This window comes from Tubulanus polymorphus, chromosome 8 (genome assembly GCF_964204645.1).
Source record: "Tubulanus polymorphus chromosome 8, tnTubPoly1.2, whole genome shotgun sequence".
Taxonomy (NCBI): Eukaryota; Metazoa; Nemertea; class Palaeonemertea; order Tubulaniformes; family Tubulanidae; genus Tubulanus; species Tubulanus polymorphus.
The window spans coordinates 14,805,098-14,828,333 of record NC_134032.1 but is presented as its reverse complement, the minus strand read 5'-3'; the positions used below and the strand labels follow the sequence as shown (position 1 = coordinate 14,828,333).

General features: G+C 41.6%; 1 protein-coding gene across 2 annotated transcripts; it reads right to left on the bottom strand.

Annotated features, from left to right (window-relative positions):
- Nucleotides 1-6,208: 6,208 nt before the first annotated feature.
- Nucleotides 6,209-23,001, bottom strand: LOC141909659 (solute carrier organic anion transporter family member 5A1-like). 2 transcript variants are annotated; one of them, XM_074800213.1, is made up of 11 exons: nucleotides 22,924-23,001; nucleotides 13,977-15,042; nucleotides 13,120-13,443; nucleotides 12,421-12,585; nucleotides 12,237-12,317; nucleotides 10,667-10,784; nucleotides 9,626-9,812; nucleotides 9,000-9,258; nucleotides 8,012-8,140; nucleotides 6,715-6,809; nucleotides 6,209-6,615 (listed from the first exon to the last, which is right to left on the bottom strand). In XM_074800213.1, exons 2-11 carry the CDS (start codon nucleotides 14,995-14,997, stop codon nucleotides 6,466-6,468), a joined length of 2,529 nt encoding a protein of 842 aa, XP_074656314.1. In that variant the 5' UTR covers nucleotides 14,998-15,042; nucleotides 22,924-23,001; the 3' UTR covers nucleotides 6,209-6,465. The 2 variants fall into 2 exon arrangements, with proteins under 2 accessions (XP_074656314.1, XP_074656315.1); XM_074800214.1 differs by lacking the exon at nucleotides 22,924-23,001 and adding an exon at nucleotides 22,263-22,321.
- Nucleotides 23,002-23,236: the final 235 nt, after the last annotated feature.

Sequence of the window (23,236 nt, the reverse complement as noted above, 5' to 3'; positions counted from 1 at the left end):
CCTCTATTCAGCATCAGGACCCACTCAGAATCAGTATCAGTAATTACTGGATTCAACCCGGGACACCCCTGTACATCCTCTATACAGCATCAGGGCAACTCTGAATCAATGTCCCAGAGTAATTACTTTTGTTAAGATATCAATATTTTACCGTACGGTGCTGCTGCTATGCTCATTGTTAGCGGGATTTTCATACACTAACGAAAGTTAACTCTGGCAAGCTAGGGTTAATGGCAGCAACTCGATTGCCAGAGTTGACCTACGTTAGTGTATGAAAATTCCGCTAACGATGAGCATAGCGGCAGCACCATACGGCTGGACACTCCTGTACATCCTCTATTCAGCATCAGGACCACTCAGAATCAGTGTCGGTAATTACTGGGTTCGAACCTGGGACACCCTGTACATCCTCTATTCAGCATCAGGACCACTCCGAATCAGTGTCTGTAGTTACTGGTTTCGAACCCGGGACACCCCTTTGTCAGTAATTAATTTTGTTAAGATACACCAATATTTTACCGTACGGTGGTGCCGCTATGCTCATTGTTAGCGGAATTTTCATACACTAACGAAAGTTAACTCTGGCAAGCTAGGGTTAATGGCAGCAACTCGATTGCCAGAGTTGATTTACGTTAGTGTATGAAAATCCCGCCAACGATGAGCATAGAGGCAGCACTGTACGGTGAAATGTTGATATCTTAATAAAGTTGATACTTTATTCAGAGTAGTCCTGATGCTGAATAGAGGATGTTCAGGGGTCTAAGCAACTGATCTCAGCTGTTTAACCAGCACTGACCTTACCGAAGTTATCATCCCAACTATGCATGACTTCAACTCGAGTTTCACTATATGTATTTTCTTATCACATTTTTTTGCGAGTTCAAATTGTTGGTTGTTTTATTGGAATCTTTCACTAGAAACTGAAGAAATCGCGTTGTGTGGGTTTTTTTCACGTGTATATTTCTAATACAGTAAAACTCTCTTCGTTCTTGTTTTTCAATCCGGATTTTCATTTAATTCCGATTGAATATTTGCTCCATTTTCGTGGAACCCTTTTATCTATTATTCATAATTCGGATTTTACTAAATTTGTAGAAATCTGGGCGCGGTCCTAGTGATCTGTATTACAGTGAGTTCTACTGCATTATTCTGCAAATTGAACCAATAAAATATTCAATATTATTCAATTGTGAATTTATATTTTCTTTAATTTTTCAAGGATTTTTATATTCAATCGTTTTCTTGGTGGTCCTGATGCTGAATAGAGGATGTACAGGGGTGTCCCGAGTTCGAACCCGGTAATTACTGACACTGATTCAGAGTGGTACTGATGCTGAATAGCCGGACTGAGGATGTACAGGAGTGTCCCAGGTTCAAACCCAGTGATTACTGACACTGATTCGGAGTAGTCCTGGTGCTGAATAGAGGATGTACAGGGGTATCCCAGGTTCGAACCCAGTACCGGTTATTACTGATACTGATTCAGAGAGAATGATAATTCCGCTAACGATGAGCATAGCGGCAGCACCATACGGCTGGAGACCCCTTTACATCCTCTATCCAGCATCATGACCCACCCAGAATCAGTATCAGTTATTACGGGATTCAACCCACATCGTCTATTTAGCATTGAATTAGTGTCAGTAATTACTGGGTTCGAACCCGAGACACCCTGTACATCCTCTATACAGCATCAGGGCAACTCTGAATCAATGTCCCAGAGTAATTACTTTTGTTAAGATATCAATATTTTACCGTACGGTGCTGCCGCTATGCTCATTGTTAGCGGGACTTTCATACACTAACGAAAGTTAACTCTGGCAAGCTAGGGTTAATGGCAGCAACTCGATTGCCAGAGTTGAATTACGTTAGTGTATGAAAATTCCGCTAACGATGAGCATAGTGGCAGCACCATACGGCTGGACACTCCTGTACATCCTCTATTCAGCATCAGGACCACTCCGAATAAGTGTCAGTAATTACTGGGTTCGAACTCGGGACACCCCTGTACATCCACTATTCAGCAGCAGGACCACTCTGAATCAGTGTCAGTATTAGTAATTACCGGGTTTGAACCCGGGACACCCCTGTACATCTCTATCCAGCATCAGGGCCAATCTGAATTAGCATCAGTAATAACTGGGTTTGAACCCAGGACATCCCTGTACATCCAGGACCACTCTGAATCAGTATCAGTAATTACTGGATCTCATGTCCTCTTGAAAACAATAACCAAAAACAGAATTACACTAAATATCAGTTTATTTTCATTTCGCGATCAACCAAAAAATGGAATATGATAATATTACATATCATAATAATTATATTAATAATCATATCAATTATAACAACAAAAAGTTCAATGCAGTTAGATATAATGATAATAATAATAATAATAATTCAATTGATATTTTATCTAATCAATTGTTTAATACTGTCGAATTTTTTAACTCGTACAGACGCATTTATACCAATGCAGACAAGAAAAAATTACATCATTTCATAAAGCAACCCCATCAACTTTACTCTAAAAATCCTTTCAACTCTCTCAATCCTGCCCACTCTATCCCCTATCATCAGCTCCAGCCCACAAACTGTACCCCATTTACCCCTCAACTACCAAACCACCCCCACCCCCACCCCTTAATTCCAATTGAAAACTTGCATTGAATTGTATATAAAGCAGATTGATGTTAAATAAATGAGTTTAAAAAGAAAAGGAAGATCATTGGATAAAGCTCCCTCTAAGCCCGTTCTGCCTTAAAACACTCCCCTCGACTTACAGGCACAGCCTAAACGAAACTAAACTTCATTTTCATTTAGTTTTAAATCGCCCGATACACGTTTCTATTTTGTTTTATCGGTCTCCGACAAACGCCAGACGTGTTTAGAGTTCAGGCTCTAAGTTGTAGCGTACCTAATATGCACAAACAGTAACAATCCAAATCATTTCCTACGAAACAAAAATTCAAATTTCTACGAAAACTTTACACTTAAATAAATCTCCTGGACTCGGTTCCACAGTTTCGAGTATAGATTTGAGTTAACTCATTAAAAAATGAACTGATTTTCTTCCACAGTTCTGAAATAAAATTTAACTCTGAGTTAACTCATTGAAAATGAACTGATTTTAACTCGAGAGTAAGCTCTAACTCGCAACAGTGGAATCGGGCCCAGAGTGGAGCATTTCCACTGAATAGATCTTAAATTCCACACTTCCGCAATTAAAATTATATTGAGTTTTGTTTCGATATATTCGGCTACGCGAGGGGTTCCCATTGGAAGATATATACCTATCCTACATTAGTTAATGATATGTTTGGTTTTTTAATCAATAATATTAATCAATTTCATTGTTCAATTATCGATTTACAATTTATATACATCACTCTATATGATATCGATATAGACAGCGTCTTGAAGCAATAAAACCCCCGAGTTCAATTAAAAATCATTGAGCAGGTTTTAATTATGGCCCATATTTTCCATACTAACATCGATAGAATATTTCTAATGACATGCGACAAAAACAGAGAAACTAATTTGATTATATTCGGGGTCATTCATTTATTACGTACGCATTAGGGGAGGGGGAAGGGGGTCAGTGCAATTGCGTACTGTAATGCTTAATGTATATGATAAAATGGCCGATTTTGCATACAGAGGGGGAGGGGGGGTTGAAAAATTCAAATTTTATTCGTACGTAATAAATGAATGATCCGTTCTTGAAATGCAGCAGGAAAACGAGTTTTATTTTGATTACGTTCACCGGTTTTTATCGGATTTTAGACTTTTTCTAGGTCGAGATCAACTTTCTGACTAGAGACAAAAACAAAGATTGACAGCTGAGAGAGGATGATGAGGTTGATTTAACCCCGCCCCCTCAGCCCTCCGCGGGACTGCACGGGCGGCTCAATGGACTTCAACAAATATCAACCAAAAACGAAGACCCACTCGTACAATTCCCGGTTTGACTCGAGATACAATGAGTCACGATAAGTCAATTTCGAATGTTTTAAATTTAACCCTTTCAGTGCCGACTGATTAACACCCTAAATTGGTGGAGATAATAAGAAAATGTTTGAAAAAATTCCTGCCCAGTGCATCAAATTACAGGCATCAGCTATAGTGCGTCTACACCGCGGTGCGATGTATTGTTAGTTACTTATATCTAACTGTGTTTGACAGATGCTGCCATCTTTCAATAGAGATAGAAACCTTTATGATTTACATCAATACACCGCAGTGCGATGTACTAGCAAATGTACTAGCCATCACCGATTCATACACCACACTGCGGTGTAGACGCACTGAAAGGGTTAAAGTAGTGAAAGTCTAATAAACCAAGAATTGTAGAGAGCCGGGTCTTGTTCTCTCAATAAAAACCGGTCTTAAAAAATACAGTTAAACAGACAGTTAAACAGGTTATAATATCTCAGAGTCCCGTCGAAAACTGGTCAAAAAATACCAAACATAAGATCAAAATGCAAAGTTGATTCCACAAGGTAACGATATGCAATACAAACTACAGAGCTAATAATCAATTGAGACAAAACAAAGACAAAATAAGATCAATTACAAGATGAAAAAAAAAAAACCAATTACAACAATTCAACAAATAGGATGTAATGATAAATAGATAAATTTAGCAAAATGTATTGTAGATATGACTGATCAGAGCTCGATTCAACACGTCAGAACCAGGGGCCAGTTGCATAGTCATGACTTAGACTTAAGACCAGTCTAAGACCAACTTAGTTCTGTAGCTGATCTAACAAGTTAAGACTAGTCTTAAGATTTAAGACCACTTTTGGACTTAAGTCACGACTGTGCAACTGGGCCCCAGGAGCTTGGGTACAGTTCCATAGTCATGACTTAGACTTAAGACCAGTCTCTAAGACCATCTTCTGTAAACAATCTAACAATTTAAGACCAGGGCCAGTTGCACAGTCGTGACTTAAGTCCAAAAGTGGTCTAAAATCTTAAGACTGGTCTTAAGTTGTTAGATTGGCTTTAGAGCTAAGCTGGTCTTAGATTGGTCTTAAGTCTAAGCTATGACTATGCAACCGGCCCAGTCTTTTAGCTCATTTGGTTCTATGGCCCATCTAACAACTTCAGAGCAGTCGCGAAGTCTCAAGATTTGAGACCATGTCTCGACTTTGGAACTCAGTTGCACAGTTGTGACGCAAGTTCAAAAATGGTCTATAATTTTGAAATTGGCCTAAAAATTGTTTAGATTGGCTACGGAACTATATTCGTTCTATATTGTACAATTGGCCCCTGGTTGCGTAGTTCTGCACGAGATCCTCTATAAATCAAATATTCTAAGATTGTCTGAAATTAAAATTTGTTTTTTTTCAGAATTATTTTCATCCGATAAATTGAAATATAATAACACGACTCGTAAAACACTGATATGAGCAAATATCTAATTGAGGAATGACGATGATTCAGGTATTGTGTAAATGCATCTAATGGGACCAATGATACCCCCCCCCCGGTCCAAGGAGTAGTCACCCGGTCCTTTGTACCAAGCATACTAGTCTCTAGAACCTGTCACGCCGGACCAGTCACACCAGTCCGAGGAAACCGGTCCCTACTGACCCCTAAAGCAGTGTTTGTTCACTATATTGAATCGATTAGTTTTTTTTGGTAGACTTAACCAATTACACCAAACATATCGTCACTCATTCCATCCATTATAGGGATCGCCTGATTCGTTACCCCATCTCCATCTTTCTCACTCCCCCCTCCCTTCCCCTCTATCCCAAGTAGCCTAGCCTATTTTAGCATTATATACATATACTGTTTCAGAATAAAACTGATTGATTCTAGACCCCCCTATCTGCCCACTTCCCTACCCACTCTTGCCCCCTATCTGCCCACTCCCCTATCCACTCTCGCCCCCTTTCTCTCCACTCCCCTATCCACTCTCGCCCCTATCTGCCCACTCCCCTATCCACTCTCGCCCCTATCTGCCCACTACCCTACCCACTCTCGCCCCCTATCTGTCCACTCCCCTATCCACTCTCGCCCCTATCTGCCCACTTCCCTACCCACTCTCGCCCCCTATCTGCCCACTCCCCTACCCACTCTCACCCCTATCTGCCCACTCCCCTACCCACTCTCGCCCCCTATCTGCCCACTCCATCTACCCACTCTCCCTCCCATTGCTTCTCCCCTTATGCAGATACAGGTACTAATGTCCCCCCCCCAGTAATAAAGGCAGTAATTGTATTTATAAATATCCCTGAATCTTAATAAACTGATTTTTGATTTAAAATTTTCTCATCAAACTAACGCATGCGGTGGTTATTACTTCCTGTGTACGAACACTGCCTGTTTATTAAACATTTGGGTTTCACTAAAAACAGTAGGTATAACTTTTTACGCGGACACACACCAACGTCCACAACAATCATGCGTATATAATTCCAATTCTGAGTCCGAGTCCGCATTTTCAATTTAAACTGTTGTATTCCACGAAACAAATGATTCTTGAGTTTGGTCCCGGTGAAGTTCGTCCGTCTGCTCATCGCCGTTAGCGCCACCTGGTGTCACTGCCGCTAACGATATATTCGGTTCGGAAGCCGTAGCCACCATATTGTGTGGTTCCTGAAAAAATAAAAACAAACGCATCTTTAAACTTAGTCGAAAGATGAAACGTAGATATTTTCCGAAACCACAATAAAATCCGTCGACGTGACTACGTACCAGGTTATAGGTGGCGCTTTCATTGCGTTGTTTGATCAGTAGCCAATCGGAACAGAACAGAATGATACCAGTCATTTTGAGCACGGTGGAAACTCCTAGAATAGTAACACACAAAGGCATCAGTTTGAAAACAGATAGGATTATATTCAGATTTTGTATGAAGCCTTTTATATAGATGTTTAATATTTCTATATTATGTATTATCTAAGTCATTCTCCTGGGGCCGGTTGCATAGTCATGGCTTAGACTTAAGACCAGTCTAAGCTGATTTTGGTTCTATAGTCAATCTAACAACTTAAGACCAGTCTAAGCTCATTTTGGTTCTATAGCCAATCTAACAACTTAAGACCAGTCTAGGCTCATTTTGGTTCTATAACCAATCTAACAACTTAAGACCTGTCTAAACTCATTTTGGTTCTATTACCAATCTAATAACTTAAGACCAGTCTAAGCTCATTTTAGTTCTATAGCCAATCTAACAACTTAAGACCAGTCTGAACTCATTTTAGTTCTATAACTAATCTTACAACTTAAGACCTGTCTAAACTCATTTTGGTTCTATAGTCAATCTTACAACTTAAGACCAGTCTAGGCTCATTTTGGTTCTATAACCAATCTAACAACTTAAGACCAGTCTAAGCTCATTTTGGTTCTATAGTCAATCTTACAACTTAAGACCAGTCTAGGCTCATTTTGGTTCTATAACTAATCTAACAACTTAAGACCAGTCTTAAGATTTAAGACAACTTTTTGACTTAAGTCACGACTGTGCAACTGGCCCCTGATGACTTGAACAGTAATGTCTTGCGTTGTCCGCTGACATTCTTGGCGTAGATTCAAACTTAATGGGGTCGAGAGACTTGCCACACGTCAAAAACCCCTGCCCGGTAAGCCCTACAATATGGACTCAAACAGGGTTTCACGACACAAGGGAATCCCGCCGTGCCATCAGGTACAAACCCCTGCCGAATGAGGCCGGATGTCCTATCAATGCTGAGATCCGATAATATCACGCATCGGGGTCCAGTTCCACACTTCTGAGTTAAGATTTGACTCCGAGTTACAAGATCGAAAATGAACTAACTTAAAGTCCGAGTTAACTCTAACTCACAACTGTGGAAATGAGCCCAGAATTCGACATGATTAGCCGAAATGTCCCAGAATTTTAATGTCTACCAAATGACTTTGATCAGATACCGATAAACGGACAGAGGTGAACACCCCCTCTCCCATTTATCACCATCAAGAGAAATATCGCGACCCTTCAACCCCCCTCCTTATCGTTGTGATAACTTACCTATATATTTATAACGAAATTGTTCGATATCGTAAATCAAACAGGCACCCGCAGAATTACACTGTATCTTCCAATGTAAACACGTAGAATCTATCGTCTTACCAAATATAATCGGAGATGGAATATTAGCTGTAATAGACGCGGAGACAGAGAAAGAGTTACAACATGAACTTTTCATCAACACAACTTTCAACTTTAAGAACTTTAAGCTCCAGGGGCCGGTTCCATAGACAGGGCTTAGACTTAAGACCAATTTAAGACCATGTTAGTTCTATAAACAATCTAACAACGTAAGACCAGTCTTTGAATTTAAGACCATTTTTGGACTTAAGTCTCAACTGAGGAACCGGCCCCAGGGGCCAGTTGCACGGTCGTGACTTGAGTCCAAAATGGGTCTTAAATCTTAAAACTCATCTTAAATTGTTAGATTTGCTATAGAACAAAGTTGGTCTTAGACTGGTCTTAAGTCTAAGCCATGACTATGCAACCGACCCCTGTGGCCAGTTGCACAGTCGTGACTTAAGTCCAAAAGTGGTCTAAAATCATAAGACCGGTCTTAAATTGTTAGATTTGCTATAGAACAAAGTTGGTCTTAGACTAGTCTTAAGTCTAAGCCATGACTATGCAACCAGCCCCTGAATTCAAATACATCAAAGCTCGCTTAATTTGAATAAACTGGGACCGATAGTCAGAGCTGAGGATAGGAAAAGATGCTAGCACATCAGAAATATTATTTCGTTTTTGTGCAATTCAGTCTTAAGTCAGAGCTGGCAATGTCCGAGTAAGGGAAAGGTTTACTGTATCATCAAAAGACTGACTCATGAGCCCCCTTCTGATGGAGCCCTCCTCTCGAACTGGTGGAGCTCCCCTACTGGAGGAGCCCGTCTCATACTGGTGGAGCCCCCTCTCGTACTGGTGGAGCCCCCTCATACTGGTTGAGGCCCCTCTCATACTGGTGGAGGCCCAATGAGTACCGATGAGTACTCACCTAATAAACGCATCACCACGAACTGTAAACCCAACGCGAAAGCTTTTTCCTCTTCGGCGACCGATCTGAGCGTGACCATTATCAGAGGCATCTGTGTGCCGGCGACCATGAACGTCATGACGAACAACGTGATCATAAATGGTAATAACGTGCCGCAAGAATTCAAACACGGTCCGCTAGTCGCTATCGGCGCCATGAATACCGGCGCCGCTGACATTGTTGAATCGTCGGGTAAAATACACGAACAATCGCTATAATTCTGAAACACGACGACAGACGACAATTCAAATATCTGAACAATTACCACTGTTGAGAGCGGTTACTAATGACAACAGCAAAATTTTCAGTCACAGCAATGGTTTAAAACAAATCTTCGGATATTTTGATTAATTTATCAATCTTATAACTATTTAACTAATTGTAATAGTGTGACAGGGGAATATTCTCTTTAGCTCAGCGGTAGAGCGTCTGCCTTGGACGCCAGGCATCGAGAGTTCGAACCTCGGGAAGGACAGATATTTCTTCCTGTTACAATAGCGCTTTACAGCCATTTTGGGAAAAATTATTCCATAAATTCTATAAAATAACACTGAAGATTTTAAGTTACCACATCTGCAGAAACTTACTTTATTAACAGGATAAGTGACGCCCTCTATGATCGGAGCGTTGTAGAAATTCGTACAGCCAGCGTAGCACGGAGAGAAGTACGTAATACTATTAACACCGCACACTAGCGACACCTGGTTCGGTGAACAATCACAGTCTAAATTACACATTGCCGTTAAATTAGCCGCCTCTATTACATGTCCTGAGCTGAAAATATTAACAACACGCTTTCATTACTCAAATTCTTCCATCCCCTCCTCCCTGCCTACCCTTCCCTTCTCTCTCCCTCAGTCCCCTTGTCTCTCTCCTTCCCTTCTCTCTCCCTCAGTCCCCTTGTCTCTCTCTTCCTCCCTTCCCTTCTCCCTCCCTTCCCTTCTCTCTCCCTCAGTCCCCTTGTCTCTCTCCATCACTTCTCTCTCCCTCAGTCCCCTTGTCTCTCTCTTCCTCCCTTCCCTTCTCTCTCCCTCAGTCCCCTTGCCTCTCTCCCTCCCTTCCCTTCTCTCTCCCTCAGTCCCCTTGTCTCTCTCCCTCCCTTCTCTTCTCTCTCCCTCCCTTCTCTTCTCTCTCCCTCAGTCCTCTTGTCTCTCTCCCTCCCTTCCCTTCTCTCTCCCTCAGTCCCCTTGTCTCTCTCCCTCCCTTCCCTTCTCTCTCCCTCAGTCCCCTTGTCTCTCTCCATCCCTTCCCTTTTCTCGCCCTCAGTCCCCTTGTCTCTCTCTACCTCCCTTCCCTTCTCTCTCCCTCAGTCCCCTTGTCTCTCTCCATCCCTTCCCTTCTCTCTCCCTCAGTCCCCTTGTCTCTCTCTCTCCCTTCCCTTCTCTCTCCCTCAGTCCCCTCATCTCTCTTCCTCCCTTCCCTTCTCTCTCCCTTCCCTTCTCTCTCTCCCCTTTCTCAATGAATATCAGCTCAAGGAAACATTTCCGACTTTTTTCATTCTTAGCAATGTGGGATTATATTAATACGTGGACAAGAAACCCCCTCCATTCCGTTCTCAATCTGCCCTTCTCCACTCCCATTCCCCATTCTCTCTCTGCATCTCGCTCCAGTCCATCAGCCACTCTTACCTATTGTAGTACGGTAACGTAGCGCCGGCAAGTTTCATGTTATCACATCCGAGGAAAAATAATACAGAGAAACCCATCAAAGATAGTACATTCAACAGTAACGTTAACTGTATACCACCTGAAATATAACAAAGAGAGTACATTCAACAGTAACGTTAACTGTATACCACCTGAAATATAACAAATAGAGTACATTCAACAGTAACGTTAACTGTATACCACCTGAAATATAACAAATAGAGTACATTCAACAGTAATGTTAACTGTATACCACCTGAAATATAACAAATAGAGTACATTCAACAGTAATGTTAACTGTATGCCACCTGAAATATAACAAAGAGAGTACATTCAACAGTAATGTTAACTGTATACCACCTGAAATATAACAAATAGAGTACATTCAACAGTAATGTTAACTGTATACCACCTGAAATATAACAAAGAGAGTACATTCAACAGTAATGTTAACTGTATACCACCTGAAATATAACAAATAGAGTACATTCAACAGTAATGTTAACAGTATACCACCTGAAATATAACAAAGAGAGTACATTCAACAGTAATGTTAACTGTATACCACCTATAATATAACAAATAGAGTACATTCAACAGTAATGTTAACAGTATACCACCTGAAATATAACAAAGAGAGTACATTCAACAGTAATGTTAACTGTATACCACCTGAAATATAACAAAGAGAGTACATTCAACAGTAATGTTAACTGTATACCACCTGAAATATAACAAAGAGAGTACATTCAACAGTAATGTTAACAGTATACCACCTGAAATATAACAAATAGAGTACATTCAACAGTAACGTTAACTGTATACCACCTGAAATATAACAAATAGAGTACATTCAACAGTAATGTTAACAGTATACCACCTGAAATATAACAAAGAGAGTACATTCAACAGTAATGTTAACTGTATACCACCTGAAATATAACAAATAGAGTACATTCAACAGTAATGTTAACTGTATACCACCTGAAATATAACAAAACAATACTAGTTAAAATATTAGTTAAGAAGAGTTTTACGTCTCAACTGCAAGTAACAGTGTAACCCTAGCGGGTCTTAAGAGACGGCCAGGGGCCGGTTGCTCAAAAGTTGGTTAAAGATAACCAGCAGATAAATACCATAGTAACAATGAACTTTTAATTGTCACTATCTCAACTATCCACAGGTTAACTCTAACCAACTTTTGAGCAACTGGCCCCAGAGCCTTTTTAAATGTTGTTATGGCTCACAACCGGACTAAATTAGCAGAGATTAGTCAATGTATGTGTCTCAACAGCCAACAGCCAACACCAGAGGTGGTTTTGAATTAGGGACCTCTTAGTTACAAGTCCTCCACTTAACCAACTGAGCTAACTGCAGAGATAATTAGACATGTTAACCATGACTGATCAGTTATCTCTTGATAAATTGAATTGTTAATACCGGCACAAATTGGGTCTCGAAAATAGACACGACTGCAGTAACGCGACGACTTAAGCTATGATGATGACTTAAGGGACTGTTTCACTATAGCAGTGTATTATATAGTTCATACCTTTAGGACCCAGTTGGAATTTGTTCAGTACCAGCCCGCCAATCATAATTCCAACAACAGCACCTGGAATAGCTATCAACCCTGAAACACAATCAACGAAAAAATATGTTAGAAATTAAATCGAAACGAAGACCATTTCAAATCGATAATCGATATTTTTTGTATGAATCGGTGAACTATTTACCTGTGAGCAAATTAGCCAAAGAATTCGAGATTCCGAACTGTGTCTCGAGATACTTCGGCAGGAAAACGACGAAACCACTGGCGATCGAAACTTCACAGCAGATTCCGAGAGTCGTGATTAAATAAACGGGATTCCTCAACAGACGATAAACTGACTGCGGGATATCTGTGAAATATCGAGAAACGAATGACTCAACGGGAATGTTTTGGATAAAATGAACATTCAAAGGAATGTTTTGGAACACAATAGACATTCTTAAGGAATGTTGAGTAATGTTTTGCGACACAATGGACATTCCAAAGGAATGTTTTAGAACACAATAGACATTCTAAAGGAATGTTGAGTAATGTTTTGCGACACAATGGACATTCAAAGGAATGTTTTGGAACACAATAGACATTCTAAAGGAATGTTGAGTAATGTTTCACGACACAATGGACATTCAAAGGAATGTTTTGGAACACAATAGACATTCTAAAGGAATGTTGAGTAATGTTTTGCGACAGAATGGACATTCAAAGGAATGTTTTGGAACACAATAGACATTCTAAAGGAATGTTGAGTAATGTTTCACGACACAATGGACATTCCAAAGGAATGTTTTAGAACACAATAGACATTCTAAAGGAATGTTGAGTAATGTTTTGGACAAAATGGAATGTAAAGGAATGTTTGAAGAACAGCAATGAATTGAATTACCTTTAATCGTTTTGCCGTAGTTCATACGACGTTCTAACTCGTGAACGGAGAGATTCTCCTCGGTCGAAACGCGTTCCTTCATCAGTTTATCTTTCTCGCATTGCAACACTTTCGGGAACGCGAAAAACGGCGTCGACGTAACCAATAACAACAGACCGCAGATGATGAAACCGCCCCACCAGCAGCCGACCCAACGAGGATGAAGAGGTTGAATGTTTAATTGCGTGTAATCGTAAACAAACGAATCGACGTAGAACTGTAACATTAACGCTCCCAACGCAAACCCTAACACCGGTCCTAGCGCTCCAGTCGCGTACATAAACGCTACAAATATATAAAAACATACATCATACACTCATCTATAGTTCCACAGTTCTAGATCCAGTTCCACAGTTCAGAATTCAGTTCCACAGTTACTGAACCAAGTTCTGCAGTTCTAGACCCAGTTATTCAGTTCCTAGACCCAGTTATTCAGTTCCTAGACCCAGTTCCTCAGTTCTGGGTCCAGTTCCATAGTTCTGGATCCAGTTCCGCAGTTCTGGATCCAGTTCCATAGTTCAAGACCCAGTTCCATAGTTCTAGACCCAGTTACATGTTCTAGACCCAGTTACATGTAGGCTATTCAGTTCCGGTTCCAGTTCCACAGTTATAGTTCAACAGTGAGTCCAGAATTGTGAAATTGGATCCAGAACTGCGGGACTGGGTTCAGAACTGTGAAACTGAGTCCAGAACAGTGGATTTCGGAGATATACGTTTTATAATTAGAGTATTGAAAATTCATCTTAAAATTACATTTCAATATTCAGTTTTTGCTTGTTAAACAAGTTTTCCTATGAGTAGCGAGTGTCAATACATACCGATATACGCCGGCGCCCTCTCTTTAGCTATATGATTATCTATATACGTAGTGCCGAGCGTATAAATCGGGGTTCCTCCCGTTCCTAACAGAATCTGAGCTAAAATCAGTAAAAACACGTGGACTGCGTTTCCGGAATTCTCCGCGATGCACTGTTCATCCGAGTACAGTCCGTATTTATCTCCGTCAGCCGCGGCGCCACCTATAGCGTGATGCGCGCGACACATGTCGTCGTCGTCGGTTTTGTTGGAGATACCGCCGCGCACGGTGTAGGTCTCGGCGATAATGTGCGGCAACGAGAACATCATCGCTCCGATCGCCATGAACACGACTCCGAGACCGAGCCACAGCGGGATGTGTCGTCGTCCTCCGAGGTAACTAACGAACACGACGGCGACCAACGAGCCGAACTCGTACGACGCGGCTATCAATCCCGATATCGAACTGCCGATCTCGAAACGTTTCTCGATCGTCGTTATGACGCTGTTTAAATAACCGGTCGATAACATACCCGATAACATCGATAATATCGAGATCACGAGAATAAAACATTTGATATTCGCGCAGCGTTGGAGACACTCGGGACGCCACAGACCGATACCGCAATCCCGCTGCATATCGGCGATCTCCGGTTCCATACCGGCGCCACCCGCCGAATCCGCGGCGCCACCTACCGCGTAATCGCCGAATCGATCGTCGTTACCGTGGAAACAACCAGCATCTCCGTGGCAACAGATAGCGATATCGTGCGTGGACGATGAAGCGGTGGGAGGCGGAGGGAGGAACGATACATCGGACTGTCGTCTGCTAACGGAGCTATCCTCAAATAATCGCAACTTCGCGGCGGGTTCGTCTAAATCAGGATGACTCCTTCCTGCTGATGGAGCAGTCCCTCCTGCTGCTGCTGTTGGTGGTGAGGGAGGACTCCGACTGGTTCTCGCCGCTGATGGAGGTCTGTGCTGTTGATGTTGGTGGGGTTTATCATTAGTGTCATCCATTGTACTGAACTCATTCTGAATCATTCCTGACACTTTTTATTCACACATAACAACGCTGAATAGTGACACCTACAACGATAACAACATAGATACTGTATTATTAACTACCCCTCCACCAGCCTAGAGCCCGCAAAACCTCCCAACCTGGACCCTACTTAAATGTCTGAAGGGGATGCTCCAGAGGTTATACGGGTGGTTCCGCAATACTGATAGCTGGTTAATCACTATGAGAAATGCAGGATCTAATAAGAAATAGATCAGGTTTTTGTTCATATTCTAGAGGGAAGATCGGTAGATACCCGCGCTGCTGCTGCTGCTGCTGCTGCTGCTACTCCTGCTTCTCCCGACACTGATAAGAAAATGTTGTCACAACATAATCCGTACAAATTAGAAGTGAACGCCTTATAAAACAGAGCACGTTCGTAGTTGCGCTGTCATCGTGGTTACAAATCACCACGATATCAATCTACTAGTTAACCATTGTTGTAACACGACGATCTACTTCCAGTTAACCATTGATAAAAAAAAAACACCGGTTGTTATAACGAATAAAAAGGATAAAATCCCATCTTAAGAATGAAAAAAAGTCTGAAATGTAGTTTAAAAAAATTATCTAATAGTCATCTTCAAGAAAACTATTGCGATATAGTTGAAATGTTGAAAAAAACTACCTAGCTCGAGGAATCATGACGCACTATATTTTTCATTCTTATCTGGGGTTTATATCATCAGTCTATTATTCTTCCCCTCCCCTTCTCTCTCCTATCCCTCCCTCTCTCTATCTATCCCGTCCCTTCCCCTCTCTATAAAGTCTCAAATAACAGATATAGACAGATAAAGAGAGAGAGAGAGAGAGAGAGAGAGAGAGAGAGAGGGAGAGAGGGAGAGAGGGAGAGAGGGAGAGAGGGAGAGAGAGGAGAGGAGAGAGAGAGAGAGAGAGGGAGGGAGAGAGAGAGGGGGGAGGAAGAGAGAGAGGGAGGGAGGGAGGGAGGGAGGGAGGGAGAGAGAGAGAGAGGGAGAGAGGGAGAGAGAGGAAGAGAGGAGAGAGAGAGGAAGAGAGTGGAGAGAGAGAGAGAGAGAGAGAGAGAGAGAGAGAGGAAGAGAGAGAGAGAGAGAGGGAGAGAGAGGAAGAGAGTGGAGAGAGAGGAAGAGAGAGGAGAGAGAGAGGAAGAGAGTGGAGAGAGAGAGAGAGAGAGAGAGAGAGAGAGAGGAGAGAGAGAGGAAGAGAGTGGAGAGAGAGAGAGAGAGGGAGAGAGAGAGGGGAGAGAGGGAGAGAGAGGAAGAGAGTGGAGAGAGAGAGAGAGAGAGAGAGAGAGAGGAAGAGAGAGAGGGAGAGAGGGAGAGAGAGGAAGAGAGTGGAGAGAGAGAGAGAGAGAGAGAGAGGAAGAGAGAGAGGGAGAGAGGGAGAGAGAGAGAGAGAGAGAGAGAGAGAGAGAGAGAGAGAGAGAGAGAGAGAGAGAGAGAGAGGAAGAGAGAGAGGAAGAGAGTGGAGAGAGAGAGAGAGAGGGAGGGAGAGAGAGAGAGGAAGAGAGGAGAGAGAGAGGAAGAGAGTGGAGAGAGAAGAGAGAGGAGAGAGAGGAAGAGAGAGGAAAATGGTCTCAATTCATCATTGATTCAATACATATACACAATATTATCTCAACAGCGGACAGTTTATTCAATATATAACTGATCCGCCATCAGACCACCCCCTCAGGGGTTTGTCTCTTTCTTCTTCTAGCTCTAACACTCTCAAGGGATCTAGCTTCAAATTTCATCCATCACAAATCATTATACATATATATGTATAAAGAATTGAGCTTGAGGCAAAGTGTATTTATGTATTGTAGGCCTATATTACTGCAGAGATAATGATGCCTTAATATAGATCTTCTGATTTAGGCCTACCCGGTCAGATATACATCACCGGTCACTCACAATCACCGGTCAGTCTTAAAATCACCGGTCAAATATACAATCACCATGGTCACTCAAAATCATCGGTCTCTCACAATCATCGGTCAGATATACAATCACCGGTCAGATATACAATCACCGGTCACTCACAATCACCGGTCACTCACAATCACCGGTCAGTCTTAAAATCACCGGTCAGACTTAAAATCACCGGTCAAATATACAATCACCATGGTCACTCACAATCATCGGTCTCTCATAATTGTCGGTCAGATATACAATCACCGGTCAGATATAAAATCACCGGTCACTCACAATCACTGGTCAGTCTTAAAATCACCGGTCAGACTTAAAATCACCGGTCAAATATACAATCACCATGGTCACTCACAATCATCGGTCTCTCACAATTGTCGGTCAGATATACAATCACCGGTCAGATATAAAATCACCGGTCAGGCTTACAATCACCGGTCACTCACAATCACCAGTCTGATATAATATCACCAGTCAGGCTTACAATTGTAGGTCACCTGTACAATCACTGGTGACTCACAATCACTGGTAAGATTTACAGTCTTCTGTCAGACTTACAATCACCGGTCACTCACAATCACCAGTCACTCACAATCACTGGTCAGACTCACAATTACTGTTCAGACAAAATGACAAGGAGAGGAAAAGAAATAGAGCGGAAAAATGAGAGGAGGGAAATAGAGGGAAGAGAGACTGAGGCAAAGAGAATAGAAGAGAGACTGGAGGGAGGGAGGGAGGGAGGGAGGGAGGGAGGGAGGGAGGGAGGGAGGGAGGGAGGGAGGGAGGGAGAGAGGAGAGATTCAAGCAGGGGAAGGGACAAGATAGTCTTACCTTCGAATTCAGACACAAACGTTTAGATGAATGTTGAGATTTGAGATTTGTGATCAAATGTTATTATAGTTCACCTGATAATCAGCAGCAGCCGACAGAGTTTACAAACACTGACCGTACTCGGTGTAAATGTGTACTCACAAGTCAAAGAGTTATAACTCAACGATAAACTCACATCAAACGAACGAACGTCGTCGTATCCTAAAAGTTGTTGTTATTTATTTTTCGGTGCATCACGTTTCTGAGAATTTATAAAAATTGCGTCTCCGCATCTGACGCCAGCGGTACGAGACTCAACGAGACGCTACTAGACACACTCACACACATTCAACTTGTTGTCATCGAATAAAACAGTTACCACGGTAACGCATACGGGCAGGCTGCACCGGGTTTTTCTGATGAATCACTGGAGCAGGAGGGGAGGAGGGAGCCATGGGGAGGATGAAGGGAGCCAGGGGGAGGATGAAGGGAGCAGGGGGAGGAGGAAGGGAGCAGGGGAGGAAGGGATAAGGGAGCCAGGGGAGGAAGGGAGCAGGAGGAGGATCAATGGTGTCAAATTCGAGCGATTAATCAATCAAATTGAAGTATCCACGCAATCTTCGTGACTCGCTTATTGTCTAGTTGTGTCGTATTTTAGCCCGTCAAAAACTAATCTACCCACAGTCCGGCGTCATTCAATATATGAATGTTGTATTTTTACGCGTAGTTAATTCTTGATTCTTGCCTCAGATTAAAAAAAATTCTTGCCTCAGATTAAAAAAAATTCCTGCCTCAGATTCAAAGAAATTCTTGCCTCAGATTCAAAAAAATTCCTGCCTCAGATTCAAAGAAATTCTTGCCTCAGATTCAAATAGATTCTTGCTTCAGATTTAAAAAAAATTCTTGCCTCAGATTCAAAAAAATTCTTGCCTCAGATTCAAAGAAATTCTTGCCTCAGATTCAAACTGAAGCACTTTCAGAACTCCCGATATCAAGGCTTCTCTTTATATTTCATAAAATTTCCGATTTAGATCGGGTTGAATCCATCAGACTAGTGTTAATAGACCTAACAATACATCGATCTATAGTATTTACTGTTCTCCACGATGATACATGACCAGAAGCTTTAAATTGTAATCCCATGTTGCGAGGTGATGCCATTCAAGGACCGTGACAATGATTTAAGGATCTTAGAACCCATTCCATATCGACTTTTCCCATTTCAGAACCGCAATGAACCCAGGACTTTGATAAACTGTTCTTTGTTGCGAAGCATTTGTTTGTAATTATAACGAATTGTTCGCTAATCGAAAATGAATGTGTTGATCTAAGATATCAGCCCCCCTGTAACCCCCTCCTCCTACCCCCTACCCCCAGATAATTGTCGAGTAATAAGCTTACTTAACACTTATAATCGGCGTAGTAACCACGCGTACGTGAATGCCAGAAATGTTCAGAATTCTCAATGCACATCACGGAGGAAGAATTGACTGAGAAAGAGAGTTCAATGAACTAACTGAACTCATCTTACATCCACTTAACCCACTGTGGAACTGAGTGGAACACAAAGTGGAACTTGAGTGGAGCACAAAGTGGAACTGAGTGGAACACAAAGTGAAACTGAGTGGAACACAAAGTGGAATTGAGTGGAACCAAAGTGGAACTGAGTGGAACATAGTGGAACTGAGTGGAACACAACATGGAACTTGAGTGGAACACCAAGTGGAATTGAGTAGAACACAAAGTGGAACTGGGTCCTCACTTGAATGCGGAACTGGGCCCTCACTTGAATGCGGAAATGTATTGTGAAGTTTGTCTCATCACAAGCTGTCTATATTTAATAGAGCACTTACTTGAAAGTGGGATAGACAAAGATGTCAACAGTTAACCTCCTCCCCCAGAGGGTGGAGAGGCTGTGGGGAGTGATGTGACCTCCTCCCCGGGGGCGCTGTATAAGTACCCCCTTCAAACATCTACATTTAACACTACGATAAAGATGATGCTCGTTCTTTAATCGTTTCCATGGTAACTAAGCGGCTAGAAACTGGCGGCGATGTGGCGGGCTGCGTTCGCCGTACGACGACGCACAGTCACGGATGTAGATAAAAACAGGATTAACGCAATACAAGCAGCCGGGTATAGATAAAAACAGGACAAGCGTCCCATCTCAACTTTTAGTAAATTATCATCATAACCACACTAGTGCCACCTAGTGGATTGCTGCTGTAGTAGCTCACTGATGAAATCTAACCTAATTAACACTGGTTAAATTGAGTAGTTGTAGGGACATAGCTGAAGTAATTATTCCAATTAAAACACTACTTAATAGAATCTAAATCAATTAGTCTGCCATGTTTCTAATAAACCTAATTAATTAGTCTTAAGTTGGTTGAAATTGGGGGGAGAGGGGAGAGGAGAGGGAGGAGAGGGGGGAGACGGGGAGAGGGACAGGGAGAGGGAGAGGGGAGAGGGAGAGGGACAGGGAGAGGGAGAGCGTGATGATGATATATGAATCAGAAAATCAGAGTGAAGAGAAAAATCAATGAACTTGTGTCAAATGAAAAACACGATGATTATTAGATAAAATCTACATAGAAGAGCATCAACAGTTCATAGGGAGGGGAGAGAAGTGCAGGGAGTGCATGTGGAGGAGGAGCAGGGAGTTCGCGAGGAACAAGGAGTTTGCGAGGAACAAGTAGTTCGCGAGGAGGTACACAGAGTTCGTGAGGAGGAGAGTGATTCTCGCTCGGTGTATGGTATTACCTGACTTCATTCCAGTTAATTGAACTGTAATTATTATGACTTAGCAATATACCTCACATTTCACTAGCCTATACCGATCCATACCTGCAGTGTTTCATAGGAGATTTCCAATTCTCTTTGCAATATGGTTCACATGATAATCTAGTTTTTCACATGAATTATTGAACATGTTTTATTGGACGTGACTTATACCCTGGTATAAAAAAAAAACCCGGGTTCATTTGTAGACCCAGGGTAAAATAATTCTTTGATTTGCATGACATCTGCATTTTTTTTTTTTTATTTCGAATAAACAATGATGAACATTATGGTAAAAAAAATCCACGACCGAATTAACTCCTAGGGACGTCCATAAATTCAAAAATCAACCATTCAGATTCAAATCTAACAGACATAACTGTTGATGCTGAACTAGTATTCAAAATCTGATGACAGGATTATAGAAAAAGAACTTTTATGTTCTAAAATGATCCGACTTGAGCGGAGTCTACTGTACCATCCTACTCAGATATCACTCTCAAGTCAAAAGATCAGACTTGAACAGAGTCTATTGTACCATCCAACTCAGATATCACTCTCTAGTCAAAAGATCAGACTTGAGTTGAGTCTAATGTATCATCCAACTCGGATATCACTCTCAAGTCATAAGATCTGACTTGAGCGGAGTTTACTGTACCATCCAACTCAGATATCACTTTCAAGTCAAAAGATCCGACTTGAGTGGAGTCTACTGTACCATCCAACTCAGATATCACTCTCAAGTCAAAAGATCTGATTTGAGCAGAATCTACTGTACCGTCCAACTCAGATATCACTCTCAAGTCAAAAGATCCGACTTGAGCGGAGTCTAATGTACCATCCAACTCAGATATCACTCTCAAGTCAAAAGATCTGACTTGAGCGGAGTCTACTGTACCATCCAACTCAGATATCACTCTCAAGCCAAAAGATCAGACTTGAGCGGAGTCTACTGTACCATCCAACTCAGATATCACTCTCAAGCCAAAAGATCAGACTTGAGCGGAGTCTACTGTATCATCCAACTCAGATATCACTCTCTAGTCAAAAGATCCGACTTGAGCGGAGTCTACTGTACCATCCAACTCAGATAGGCCTATCACTTTCAAGTCAAAAGATCTGACTTGAGCGGAGTCTACTGTACCATCCAACTCAGATATCACTCTCAAGCCAAAAGATCCGACTTGAGCGGAGTCTACTGTACCATCCAACTCAGATATCACTTTCAAGTCAAAAGATCCGACTTGAGCGGAGTCTACTGTACCATCCAACTCAGATATCACTCTCTAGTCAAAAGATCCGACTTGAGCGGAGTCTCATCATCCAACAGTGTCAGTTCTTGATGGTTTTGTCGGTCGATGAGATGCATTTTCAAGTAAAAAACTTTTCCTAAACCCACAAATAACGCATGATAAAAAATATAGAGCTTGGATATAATTCTCAAATTGGACAAATTTTGTCCCAAGTACAAAAAGACCGGGTTACGGGGAACTGGGTTACGATAGTGTCATTCATTTTCGGAATCATCATAATCTAATTCTGTTCTGTAAGGCAGCCACTGCTACAAATTAAATAGGGCCTATGGTAGTTGTGTGGAAACATCCGTAATGGACAAGTAATAAATTACACAGGACACCCGTAATGGGGAGACAGATGTCTACAGAGACAGATCTCCTCAAAACATTTAATACTAAATTCAAACTGAATTTTCAGAGCTAAATCTGAAGAAATGTTCAGTAAATCAGAAATAAGGCGAAGATTCTTACGTTGGACCTATTACAGCTGTGTTTCCAGATAAATCCACTGAAACCTCGTTCCTACGAAGTCCGTCTGTTGTTTGTCTCTATTTCAAACTGCGTCAAATTGATATAATACAAAAATCAGATATTTTTTCGAAAAAATTTGAATTTCAAATTTTGTATTGACAGTTTGGAATGGGACGTTCGTTGATATTAATACAATCTGTTACCAGTGAGTGCAGACAGCAGCAGCAGAGCGGGGCATAACGGGGTACCATGGATATTCATAGGAATCTTAATCATGACGTACTTCAACTGATTTTTTACCATAAATGAAAATTAAAATTCTTGAAAATTAGAGCAATCAAAAATTACATATTTCGGAGCTGTACTTTTTGAGGTGTCCGTAAATGGTTATGACTGTACCTAACCTAACCATAACACCATCATACTACTATCAATTACTATTCACTATACGAGTATTTTAACTAACAGGTTCTCTTTGTTTTGTTCCGAAGATACCGATTCTCTATTTCGTAACACAACATCCAATAAAAAACAATTGAATTTGATTGGACGATGCCACGGATGAAAGTCATCAGTCTTAGTTTTTACCGGTTATCCCTCCCCGACAAATACCACAAAACTACACCATAATCATAGAAATTCGTTTAAAAATGTTACCCACCGATAATACTGGCAGAATATTCCATAATTCAGTAGTAAATATCCCGATAGAAATGTTGTTTTTACTCAGCAACATACATTAGCGGACTAAATGACTTCTACTGAGGGATTTTGGGTTCGAATCCCATCAGAACAGCAGCAGAGAGCAGAGCAGGCGGTTCTTCAGCTGCTGCATTTTAACGATTAAATCCATACGCGCTTTAATCCTCTCTAAACTCCCCGCATCAACCGTCAATTAATAATCCTCTTAGTGTAAAAGCATCCTTGTAAATTCCACGATTGAGTGAAGATTAAATGAAGGTGCTGCATCCTCA

Bases quoted from the DNA above. Each gene is read 5' to 3' on its own strand.
- LOC141909659 (XM_074800213.1), bottom strand. From the start codon at position 14,997: ATGATTCAGAATGAGTTCAGTACAATGGATGACACTAATGATAAACCC. The intron at 9,259-9,625 runs GTAAGTTTCTGC...GTCGTGTTTCAG, and splicing joins TCACTTATCCTGTTAATAAA to AATTATAGCGATTGTTCGTG. The intron at 6,810-8,011 runs GTAAGTTATCAC...TTACTATTCTAG, and splicing joins ATTTCGTTATAAATATATAG to GAGTTTCCACCGTGCTCAAA.